This window comes from Gymnoscopelus microlampas, assembly GCF_963454915.1.
Source record: "Gymnoscopelus microlampas genome assembly, chromosome: 13".
Classification (NCBI taxonomy): Eukaryota; Metazoa; Chordata; class Actinopteri; order Myctophiformes; family Myctophidae; genus Gymnoscopelus; species Gymnoscopelus microlampas.
Window position 1 is genome coordinate 3,741,949 of NC_139950.1, and position 13,196 is coordinate 3,755,144.

General features: G+C 42.0%; 1 protein-coding gene across 1 annotated transcript in view; it reads left to right on the forward strand.

Annotated features, from left to right (window-relative positions):
- Positions 1-10,299: 10,299 nt before the first annotated feature.
- LOC311058153 (low-density lipoprotein receptor-related protein 4-like) overlaps positions 10,300-13,196 on the forward strand; it is a gene marked incomplete at its 5' end in the record, with an annotated part of 72,226 nt that continues 69,329 nt past the window's right edge. The window contains one exon of the mRNA XM_084075491.1: positions 10,300-10,339. Within this exon, the coding sequence (XP_083931617.1) occupies positions 10,300-10,339 (40 nt within the window). The remainder of the gene's footprint in view (positions 10,340-13,196) is intronic.

Sequence of the window (13,196 nt, forward strand, 5' to 3'; positions counted from 1 at the left end):
ATACATTGTGTTTTTATCACCGGTGCCAGTATTATTATTATTATTGTTAATAGACCTTGCAACATAGAGCAACTTAAGTGCTTGCAGAACTTAAGCACACTTATTCTCCAGACAGACGACAGAAACAGTCTGTCTGTCTGTCTGTCTGTCTGTCTGTCTGTCTGTCGGTATACAGTATATACGTGCATAAATTAAGCTTGGGTCATTGGTCAATGAACCTGGTGTGTCGGTCAGAAAATAACTGATCTATAAACTCACAACTCATCGCATCCTCATTCATTTCACTGGTCAAATGCAACAGACAGACAGCCAGCCAGACAGACAGACAGACAGACAGACAGACAGACAGACAGACAGACAGACAGACAGACAGACAGACACGGTCAGAGACGCACCAGTACCACCGAGTGCTAGTATGGAGCTTGTTGTTGCGTCTTTGAACAGTTCACACAGCGAGCAAAACTTGGGGAGCCCGATTTGGGGGCTATGCAAACAGGGACTATTAATTAACCATGCTACAAGTAAATAATATAACACACAATTTGGATGAAAAGGCGCATGTGTAAATGAAAATAAAATAATATATTGGCTATAATCAAGTCTACTTATCAATCTGTCCGTAAGTCCGTCCGTCCGTCCGTCCGTCCAGACAGACAGACAGACAGACAGACAGACAGACAGATCTATCTGTCTTCTTATTGACGTAACCATGGTAAATATAATTAGCTTGCATAATGTTAATAGCCTAATATAATAATATAGCCTATCATAATTATCTTTGGTTATAACCGTGTAGCCTACAGTATAATATATTTATATTATCTATCTATCTATCTATCTATCTATCTATCTATCTATCTATCTATCTATCTATCTATCTATCTATCGCGCTGCAGCTTGTTGATCGGCTATTTTTGGTGTCACGGCCTGGATCGGTCTGTCTGTCTGTCTGTCTGTCTGTCTGTCTGTCTGTCTGGCTGGCTGTCTGTCTGTTGCATTTGACCAGTGAAATGAATGAGGATGCGATGAGTTGTGAGTTTATAGATCAGTTATTTTCTGACCGACACACCAGGTTCATTGACCAATGACCCAAGCTTAATTTATGCACGTATATATACCGACAGACAGACAGACAGACAGACAGACAGACAGACAGACAGACAGACAGACAGACAGACTGTTTCTGTCTGTCTGCCTGGAGAATAAGTGTGCTTATATTATTAAGTTCTGCAAGCACTTAAGTTGCTCTATGTTGCAAGGTCTATTAACAATAATAATAATAATACTGGCACCGGTGATAAAAACACAATGTATTGACTCAAGGAATTAACAGTCAGTCACACTTTTGTGGATTAGGCTACAGTAAAATTGTAATGACAAATTTCAAGGTGAACTCTGCAGCCGCACCGTGTCCCCAGAGCTGAGTCCAATAGTTAGATGCGTGTGTAATTGCGCGCATGTAAATAAATGAAATAAAATAATAAAATAAATTAAAATAAATTCATGCCTGATACCACATGAAAATATTAAATTTACGGATCATATAAACATTAAAATTATAATAATTCAAGTAAAATTCAGAAAGATCTGGGCGGATGAAATCTCAAATGCTTCGTTTATTACGCACGTGTAAATAAAGAAAGAAAATAAGGAAAAATATATATAATAAATTATAATGAATTAATGCCTGGTAGCAAATGAAAATATAAACTTTACAGATCATATGAAAAATACAATTATAAAAATACAAGTTACATTCAGAAAGATATGGCCGAATCAAATCTCAACTGCTCTGGATCAAATGCGCAAAACATACAATTATTACTATCCACCCCTTGGGCGGGGGGGCGTCCCGGGGGGGGGTCCCGGGGGGCACGCAGGTGGGGGGGGGGGACATGTGGGGGGGGGGGGGGGCTGCGCCAGAAGAGCGCAGACAACCGCCGCGGCGCTCGTGGCGGTTGGCGAGCGCCACAACCGCCGCGGCGCTCGCGGCGAGCGCCACAACCGCCGCGGCGCTCGCGGCGTCCGCCACAACCGCCGCGGCGCTCGCGGCGAACGCCACAACCGCCGCGGCGCCCGCCAACGCCACATTTGAATCTCGCTGTCTCTCTCTACAAGCTTACAACGCCTCTCAACGTGAGGCGTTTCGAGCTTGTAGATCTGCTATGTTCACAATATTGACTTGTGGAACGGAGTGAAAGAAAATGTGGGGGTCCTCATTCAAATATGATTAATTTGGGGGGAGGGGGGCGGCCTGAAAAGGTTGATAACCACTGCCCTAATCGGGCCGAAATTATCGGAAATTACTATACCATAATGCAGCCTAAAGATGCGTTGCACGGGGCGGTCCTGCCATTACGTTAGTTACTGGAGTTGCTGTGGAGCTACACAGTTCTCCAGAAGACACACAAGTCCACAATATACACCATCTACAATGGACTAACTGAGCAGCAATAATAACATTCACCACACGAACGTGCATTGTTGACGAAGTGATTGCACAGCCGCTGCAGGCGGGTGCAGTACGTTAGTCCGACAGCGCATTCCTCCGACAGCGCAGCGCTCCGACGTTTCCAATACTAAACCCGAACCAAACCCGCACCCTAACCCTAACCGCACGCGGATGCCACATAGTCGGAGAAAAGGTCTGTCGGATTAACGCATGCCTCCCGCTGCAGGCATGACAACAACCACGTTAGCGTTAGCTACATGCCAGCTATCACAGCTCCCTGTCCGTCGTTGCTGCGACTGACTCTGCTACAGCAAGCTCTCTGCGATGCCATTGTCTGGGAACTGCTCTTAGCGTGACACGACCAATGAGAGTGAGCGCTGTCGTTGTTGCTAAGATACGGTGGCGTCTCTGCCCCATAGCTTGTAGATCTCTCACGCATGATTGGCGTAGGCTGCGTTGCCAGGTCTGACTGTTTGTATAAGCGATTTTGGGCTTATTTGGGTGCACTTTTGGGCTCGTTTCCATAGACCACGGCAGTGCTTATTTCTTTCCCGTGACCGATGTGGCAAAAGAAGGTGCAAAACGAACCATCCGGAAGTAAATTGTGAGATGAAATATATAGCACTTTTTGATTATTAGAGAAGGAGACACATGTGAAGGTGGAAAATGAAACGTAGGAGATTATATAGTTTTTCATGAGCGATTTTTGTAGCAAGTTGTGAGTGAATTGGGCCACTCCTGTGGGCGGGGGGCTGATTAGAACCATTGGGGTTTGGGAAGGAGACGCTCTCTGTTTGAGTGGTAGGATAAACCTGGCTGCATGTAGTACAGTGTTCTGACCAGCAGAGGACACTGATATAACACAGCCAGTCTATGAATTCATAGCCAGTTGCCTCAGTAACCTGTTGTTTGCTGTAGTAATTAAAGACACATATTTTTTTCAAAATAAACTAGGATTGTATTAGCTTTGAATAAAGGTAATTACACTCATACCTGCAGAAAAGCCCCTGCCAATCCACTATTGATGAAATGTATAAATACCCAGTGAACAACCCCATACTGTTGTCACAGCACCACAGAATCAAGAGACTTCCATGCAGGGCTTAATTTGTGCCGGGTTGTGCTCCGGGAAATGCCTTGTACAATATGCATTGTAGCCTACAATATGGTTTTATTTAGGCTATTTATTATTAATTCAGCTTATAACCCGAGAGAGAGAGAGAGAGAGAGAGAGAGAGAGGAAAAGGGAGGGAGGCATACGTAAATCCGACATCCCATTTCTCCGACTACGTGGCATACGCGTGCGGTTATGGTTAGGTATAGGGTTAGTATAGTAAACGTCGGAGGCATGCGCTGTCGGAGGAATGGTCTGTCGGACTAACGTATTGCACCCATCAGGTAAACGTGTGTTCTCTCAAGTTTGATGTTAGTAAATAAATAAACATCCGGTAACGTTGCGCTCTCTCTAGTCTGTCTGTGTTGTTAACTAACTAACTAACTAACTAACTAACTAAATGAGAATAAATAAAAGAGAATACATAAATAAAATTAATACTGTACATGAAAATGTGTTAAAAAAGACATGGGTCATCATTGATAAAGAAAGTGGGTGAAAGAGATCCCGTCCTTAATGTGTGTCTGGTCTGGTTATCCTCATTCTTCTCAGTCAAAGAATCAACCACTTAAACCATTGATTCTCTGCCTTTTACATTTCAAAGACCCCCATTTGATACCATTATTTATATCCGGGACCGGCACCCTCAATCTACACCGTCAAATCAGTGTTAATTTGACTCTGAGAGTGTACAAATGGAACCAAATGGACCCTTAAGGGTCCATTTGGTTCCATAAACCCTCACTTGTGATCTTTTTTCGCCAGACGTTTGTCTATTTTCACCGGACGCTCGTCTACCTTTGCCAAATGTTCATCCTCTATTTCCTCCGCATTGCTTCGTCTCATGTTTTCCAAATATTCATCTATCTTCGCCAAATCTTCATCGATGTTGTCCGTCGAATCTTCGTCCGAGTTCGCCGGATGTCTCTCGTCCCGATCCGCTCTCCAGAGGCTTTGGCGCTGCGGCGGGTAAACGGCGTGGAGACACTGCGAGGTCTTCTCCTGGATGCGGTCCAGGACGCTTTTCTTGTCGGCCACGCTCCTCCTGAGGGCGTCCACCTCCTTCTTCTTCTTCTCCCACCTCTTGTGCAGCGTCAGGAGGCTCTTGTCCATGCGATGGAACTGCTGCTCGATCACCATGATGTCCTCGTCCGTCCACTGGAGCCGCTGCTGGAGCTGAGCGCTGCTCATGGCCTGTAGGGTCATTGTTCTGCTTGCCTCTGTATGTAAACCCAACGTTCTGTGTGCCTCTGCCTGTAAACCCATTGTTCTGTCTGCCTCTGTCTGTAAACCCATTGTTCTGCTTGCCTCTGTCTGTAAACCCAACGTTCTGTGTGCCTCTGCCTGTAAAGCTTTTGTTCTGTCTACCTCTGCTTTTAAACTCATTGTTCTGTCGACCTCTGCTTTTAAACTCATTGTTCTGTCTGCCTCTGTCTGTAAACTCATTGTTCTGTCTGCCTCTGCCTGTAAACCCATTGTTCTGTCTGCCTCCTGTTGCTCCATGGCTTAATAAACGTTAAAATACCACAAATACAGAACCTCTAAACAGGTATCTGATTACAAAACTGTATTTTCCAATTGGAATGTCTGATTAACAGAACAGCCATTATTTTTACTGCAAAATCAGCACCGTCTTAACTGTAACTGCTGCAGGATGTATTTATATAGGTAATGGGGTTATTTGGTTATATAGGCCATATTTCTTGGGCGTGACGTAAGCACAGATGTTGAACTAACCGTTGCCCACATATGGACTTCTGGGCATGAAGTCTATGATGGCAGTGTGGTTGTCGGGATATTTTGAACTTCAGTGAATTAATGCTATTGTTATTAACTCGAGTACAAATTTGTACAGACAGCGGAGATCTGTGGTCAAGTCACCGTTCCAGCACTTTGTTTGTACATAGCCTGGCATTGGCCAGACTGATAATGTGGATTCACTCTCATGTTCCTCCCCGGTATCAGTCTGGACTTCAGCCCATAAGGAGCGAGTATGAGCCATGTGGTTAGATCAGTGGTTCTCAAACTTTTTCATGTCAAGGACCTTCATATGTTTTGGGCCGCGGACCCGAATCTGACCCCCAAGAAGAGGAGATTGGTGTAAAAAAATGATAATCAAAATCATTCACACGTTTTTCAACATTTTATATATATTTTCAAGGATTTTTTTCTATTCTTTCCTATCTCCTGTATTTTTACAGGAGATAGGCTGCTGCCCTGTGGCAAGGGTTCTCAAACTGTGGGTTGGGACCACCCAGGGGGATCCCCAAATTTTTTTGGAGGGTCCCCAGATGATTATCTTAATGTGCAACAATTTTTCTCACTCATGGGTTAATGTGCAACAATTTTTCTCACTCAACAGTAAACAAACCAACATACAGTACAAGTGTATACAGGGTATCTGCACACTTCTAAAGTTACAATTTAATGACTTTTAAGACCCTTTCAATACCAAATTAGCCAAATTGTCAAATATTACGTAAGACAGAGGCAAGCAGTGTGGAAAATAGGCGATGCAAGGCGTTGTGAGCTTCTAGTTTGGCTATATTCATTGTTCTTAATTGTCTTGAAATATAGCTTATTGGAGGTCTGGGGAAGAGAGACACGTATTTGGTTGCGGGCCCCCATCTGAAAATGTGTTGTGCCAGAGACCCCCAGAAGAGAAGATTTCTTGTTAAAAAATGTATAATATAATAAAAAAAAATATTTAATATAATTAATATAATTATAATATTATAATATATATATTTTTAATTGCAGACGTACAAGCTCACAGCGTGGCACGAAGTGACGCACTGTCAGCTTGTGTATATATATATATATATATATATATATTTTTTTTTAATAGCCAACATATAGGCCTAAATGGATAAAGTGGTTCAAATGATTGTGACGCTGTATTTTTGATGGGGACCCCCTAGAAGGAGCCCTTGGTATAGTTGTTGTTGCACAGTGTTTCATCCCGTCTCATGTCCCGTGTGTGTGTGTGTGTGTGTGTGTGTGTGTGTGTGTGTGTGTGTGTGTGTGTGTGTGTGTGTGTGTGTGTGTGTGTGTGTGTGTGTGTGTGTGTGTGTGTGTGTGTGTGTGTGTGCGTGCGTGCGCGTGCGTTTGCGTGCGTGCGTGTGACCAATCCTTCTATCTTCCTCTGTGGTTAAACTGCTACCAGGCAGTTTTTTATTAGAGGAGAACTTCACCCGACGTTTTTCTTACCTTTTTTATTATGTTACGACATTTCACGAGACTTCCGGTGGGGCCCCGGAAGTCTCGCGAAAGCCAGACTTCCGGTGGAGCGCATTCAAGAAAATCACGTTACATAGTGTTCTCTCACTATGTGCCACGGTCCGCTCCTCGGGCCTTGTACTTTGACTGTGTTTCTCAGTCCTTGGACCTTTTCTGCCCTTATAAGGTCATGGACTTATTAGGATTTATGTTGTATCTTTCCTGTTCTGTTGCTCTGTTTTTGCCATGCTGTTCTGTGTAACTTTATTTTGTAGTATTGTTTCCTGTTGTGCTTAGTTACTGTTACCTGTTTTGTCTCACCTCCCTGTAATTATTGTAACCCTAGTCACCTGTGTTGTGTTTGCCTGTTAGCCTATCCCAGTGTTAATTATCCAGTTGTGTTCACCTGTGTCTAGTTAGTCCTTGTGTATTTATACCTCCCTGCTCCCAGTGTTTGGTTGCTAGTTCATTGTTGAACTTTTATGTGTGATACCGTCTTGAGTTCAGCTCCTATACTTTGTATCCCTGTCTTTTGAGTTATTAAACCCTTTGATCTAACCTATTCTGCCTCGGCCTCCTCCTGCACTTGGGTCCTACAATCTGCCCTGACTCAAACCGTGACACTATGAACATCAGATCTAAGCAAAAAAACAACAAAAAACAGGTATTAAAATACGTGATTTAGAGCAAGTCCCATAGGCGTGGGTTTTTAGCTGCGGTGGACCCGGGATGGAGTTATGAAATGTTTCTACAGTACCACTCGTCCTAGGATATCATAACATCATAGAAAAGGTAAGAAAAACATCTCACACACACACACACACACACACACACACACACACACACACACACACACACACACACACACACACACACACACACACACTCTTGCTCTAATAGTAAGGTAATGCATGATCGGAGAATTACAAGCTCTGTAGTAGCATGTGGAAGCTGCAGTAGCTGCTTGTAGGTGGAGAAGGCCAGAAAGCCACTCCCTCCTCAGAGGGACAGCAGCCATTTTGGAGAGAAATTGGGCCCAAGACAAAAAAAAGAAAGACCTGGCATCTCCGGTTTACTTACCGTATCTGCGTGAAGTAGGCCTTTTTAGGAGACGGGAAGCAGGTTGGAGTCTATTAATTCCAATGGGAGAGTGAATGTGAACACAGCTTCTGAACCATTATTTAGCCCCAGGGTCAGTGAACAAAATATTGGACCCGATCGTCACAAGGCACACGATCTTACCATGATTGTCATACTAAAATGCCTTTTTTCAGAGAGACAAATCAGGAACTTTCTTATCGGGACTGATTTTGCTTTCTTTATTTGCACTCTTTATGTGCAAATAAAGAAAGCAAAATCAGTCCTGGAGTTGTGCGGTCCCTTCTTTTGAAGGTTTTTCCTTTTAGTTATATATATATATATATATATATATATATATATATATATATATATATATATATATAGTTATATATATATAGTTATATATATATATAGTTATATATATATATATATATAGTTATATATATATATATATATATATATATATATATATATATATATATATATATATATATATATATATATATATGCAAATAAAGCATTTTAACTGCAAGGAAAAGAGAGTTTATTCGATTCTTCATCATCATCTATCAGACTTTCAGATCAACTTAGCAACAAAGTGAATGTCTCTGTCCAATGCTGACCTCTGGTGGTAACTTTCTATCAAAACAGAAATGGCTACATAATTAAACATACAGTCATGATATTATTGTGGTTGTGTGTTTGTGTGTGTTTCTTTGCGGGGAAATGTGTACAAAATAACTTGGAAAACGATCTACAAGTGATCTATGATCCGTATATCGTAGTAACGTTGTCTATTACGTCAATATTATACTTTTAGTAATCCAACCTGTATTTTTGAGTGGTGTAGCCGCTCCTATAAGTGGGTTTTTCTTTCCGTCGTGAAAATTTGTCTTTCGCTGTACTGTGATTGGCTGATTCGTATTCAGACCCTTTGCTCAGTACTGTGATTGGCTAGCGAGACGCATGACGAAATTAATAACTCATAAATAGCAACACTCACTTAAAACATTTTTTTAGGGGGCACGGTGGCGCATTCGGTAGTGCTGTCGCCTCACAGCTAGAAGGTCCTGGGTTCGATTCCCGCCAGGGACGCTGTGGGCGCTGGGGGCGTGTTCTCTCCTCCACGTCATCGGCGCCCATACCCTAGGTGGGGTTGGTGAAAGGGCCTACTCTGTGTGGAGTTTGCATGTTCTCCCCGTGTCTCCTAGGGTAGTTAATACCCTCAGAAAAACATGTAGTAATCCTGGTCACTATACTGCCTCCCCCTGGTCAGCCGGGGCAACTGATGGAGGAGAAGGGAACTGGTTGGAATAACGTGTTCCTTCCACGCGCTATGTCCAACCAGGGAAACTCCCCCCTGTCGGGTGATAAGAAGCGGCCTGCTTGCTCCTCATACATTGTAGGAGGCATGAGCTTCAGCTTGGGCTCTCCCTAGGCTGGCAGAGGGTAGGTAGTGCCCAGGATTACATAGGCAATTGGCACTGGGTGAAAAAATGTGGGTTACAAAATCGTGGGATAAAAAAAAAAAAAAAAAAAAAAAAGCGCTTCCATCACTGTGGTGACCACTGTTGTATTTAAATAGCACCGCTCACTTCACACTGGGTGTGATTTTTTTACTACATCTTTTTATCCCATGATTTTTTAACCCTTTTTTTTCACCCGGTGCCAATTTTCTAAGTGATCATGGGTGCTATACATTCCCCCCACCAGCTTAGGGAGCCCAGGGCCGAGCTCATGCCTCCTTCAATGCAGAAGAGCCTACTGACCTTCTTATCACCTGACAGGGGGGAGTTTGCCCGGTAGGACGTAGCGCGTGGAAGGAACACGTTATTCCAACCAGTTCCCTTCCCCTCCATCAGGCGCCCCGGCTGTCATGGGGGAGGCGGTATAGCGACCAGGATTACTACATGTTTTTGTGACGGTATTAACTACCCTAGGAGACACGGGGAGAACATGCAAACTCCACACAGAGTAGGCCCTTTGCAGCTGCACTCTTGATTTTATGTTTATCAAACTTCCTGGCAGAGGGGTTTTAATTGTCGGTAACGCAACAATAATCGAACAAGTTCCTAGGTAATCCTGTAACTTAACAGAATACTTTTTAATGGCGGTAATCATGTAACGTAACAAGTTACTTTTAAAAGTAACATTGCCCAACACTGGTGTTTACAGTGTGTTGGATTTCCCAGTTCAGATTCGCTGACGAAGAACAGCTTCCTGTCAGAATGTCAGTCAGAAAACTGTGACGCTAAAGAGGAAGCACATCCCGATGAAACATGCAAGTTGAAGAGGACAGCTGATGTGTCAGACATAGAGAGATAGAAGACAGGAGAGTTGATGTGTCAGACATAGAGAGATAGAAGACAGGAGGTCGTGCTCAGTCAAGGACCAGTTCAGACTGAAGTGGGACTGAATCATCTAGAAGGCAAATATGGATCCAGTGATCGTTCTAATTCTGTTCTGGAGCTCAGGTAAGATTCTGTTTGAAAATGACTTGTTGGGTTTAAGTCACTTGATTTCAAAATATTGGTGAAATCACTCATATGGTTTAGGGACAAAATATAACTCTGACTCTTTACGCTATGATGCCTCAAGAAGTATCAGGCTGTGTAGGACTGGTATACTAACCGTTTAGTTATCATTCTTTAGCACTTAAAGATACTGTTTTTAGTTAAGTTATTATTCTTTAGCACTTGATGTTGTATGGTAGTTGGAACAAGGTACTGCTATTTTCACAACCTACGATGCGTCTTATTTTTTTTAACATTTATGGCATTAAAGGCCCGGGACACTTCACCCAAAAAAAAATTTGTTTCAATGGATTAGTCACCCCATGGAGACTTGAATTCATGGATATTTTTAGTTTTTTGTCTCATTCCTAAGACAATGATTTGATGACCAGTGAACCGGTAGCCAGCGGTTCCGGTAGGAGACACAACGAGTCGTACTCATTTTAAGTATTTTTACTCAGTTTAGGAACTTTAAAGTATTTTTACTCATATTTAAGTATTTGTACTCATTTTAAGCATTTTTACTCAAGTGTGTGTGTGTGTGTGTGTGTGTGTGTGTGTGTGTGTGTGTGTGTGTGTGCGCGTGTGCGTGTGCATGTGTGCGTGTGTTGCACTCCTGTGTGTGTATAATTACTGTAACTGGTTGCATCTTTGTGTTGCAATCAGCCGCAGCTGTTGAGGCCGTTCGGACGGACAGACACACACACACACACACACACACAAAGTCAGTCCTTGGAGTGGCTAGCACCACTCAAAAATACATCTATATATAATATTTTTAAAAAGTGTGTGTGTGTGTGTGTGTGTGTGTGTGTGTGTGTGTGTGTGTGTGTGTGTGTGTGTGTGTGTGTGTGTGTGTGTGTGTGTGAGAGAGAGTTTTCTTCACTCCTCCTTTGTCTTTGGATATTAGAGTCAAATAACAGAGTACTAAACTACATTGAATGACAGAGCTGATATCTTTGAATATAATTCACTAACAATACCACAGAGTTCAGAGCTCAAGACCCTTATGCTAGACAGGAGGGTGTGGAGGGCAGCAATTCAGGAGTCCTGAGTTGGTGTTGGCTAGACCACACGCTCACATCACATATGAATATTTGCAGTGATGGAAAGTAAACTAAGTACATTTACTTTTTTTTTTTTTACTTTTTTGAGGTATTTGTTCTTGAGTATTTCCAATTTCCAATACTTTTACTTCTACTCCATTACATCTCAGAGGCAAATATTGTACTTTTACTCCACTAGAATTATTTGAAAACTTTAGTTACTAGTTCCTTTGTAGATTTTGATTATTATTAAAAAACATACATTAACCACTTCAGCCCTATATACATTTCGGCCATTTGAAAAAAGCCGATCTACAAGCTCACAAAGCTCGTAGATCTGCTATTTTCAAAACAATTTTATACATTTGAAAACTTGAAATGGGACATTCTGCATAATGAGTCATTTTACTTTTGGTACTTTCGATACATTTTGATGGCAATACTTTTGTACTTTTACTCAAGTACATTTTGAATTCCAGACTTTTACTTGTAAGAGAGTACTTCTATATTGCAGTATCAATACTTTTACTTAAGTAAAGAATGTGAGTACTTTTTCTACCACTGAATATTTGGAGAATCTCTGTATCATAGTGCTCTACAATCTACATAAAGCAGGTGACAGCTTGCTGGCGATTAACAGTTAAGCGCCTGCATTTCCAGGAATCTAAACTCAGCAGGAATCTGTGCCAGAAGGAAATGAGGCTATTAACCCCTGCACTCACTTATAAAAGTACATTTATTTAATTACTGTACTTAAGCACAATTCTGTGGTACATTTCCTTTACCTGCATTATGTCCATTTTCCAGTACTTTATACTTCTACCTCCACTACATCTCAGAGGCAGCTAATATTGTACTTTTTACTCCACAACAGTTATTTGAAAACATTTCTTTGTAGATTTTGATTATTATTACAAAACATTCCGGCCATTAACCAATTAAGTTCCATTTTATACGTCTGCTATTTAACACATTTTGCCTTTTTTTTTTTTTTTAAACGAGAGAAAAAAGGTTACTTTTTGTCTTTGCTACTGTAAGTATATTTTAATACTAAGTGTATTTTTATGTAGTGATATTGCTACTTTTAACTTCTAAAACTGAGTAGTTTCTTCCACCACTGGACCTGTATTTCCTGCTGAGTACACAGACTCAGGGAGTACAAGGTCATCATGGAGGTGAAGGCCGGATGATGGATGCTTCTTCCAGGGAAATTAATGAAATGAATAACGCTGCTTTAAAAACAACTCACACAACACAATGGATACAGCATCATAATTCACTGACCTCCCGCACGCACGCACGTCTACTCTGTAACATTATTACATTGTGTCAGCAAAATCTCACATGAGCACAACACAGCTTTTCTAAAGATACGACATATGTCATCATTGTTATCATCACTGTTGCGTTGAAACCTTGTATGTCCAACTGTTACTTTTCAGGAAATGTAAAACAAACTAGAAGTTCGGGCCGCAATGCGGCCCTCACGTCTAGAGTTCGACACCTACGTGCCACTGCCAATGTGACAGATATGCCCATATATGGAGATCTGTGTGTCTGTCAGTCCTTGACCCTTTTATTCCCTCAGGTCCTCAGAAAACTCTCAACAGTTCACTGGAAGAGAGGAAAGGATTGATCTTTGCGAACTGATAGAAGAAGGACTGTACCACAGATGTCAATTGTCTGTCGAATTTGAGCTCCAAATCGAAAATAACTCCCAACTTTTTGACGTGGGGTTTGACCGAGGGGGACACATTTCCGATGTCGCTGGT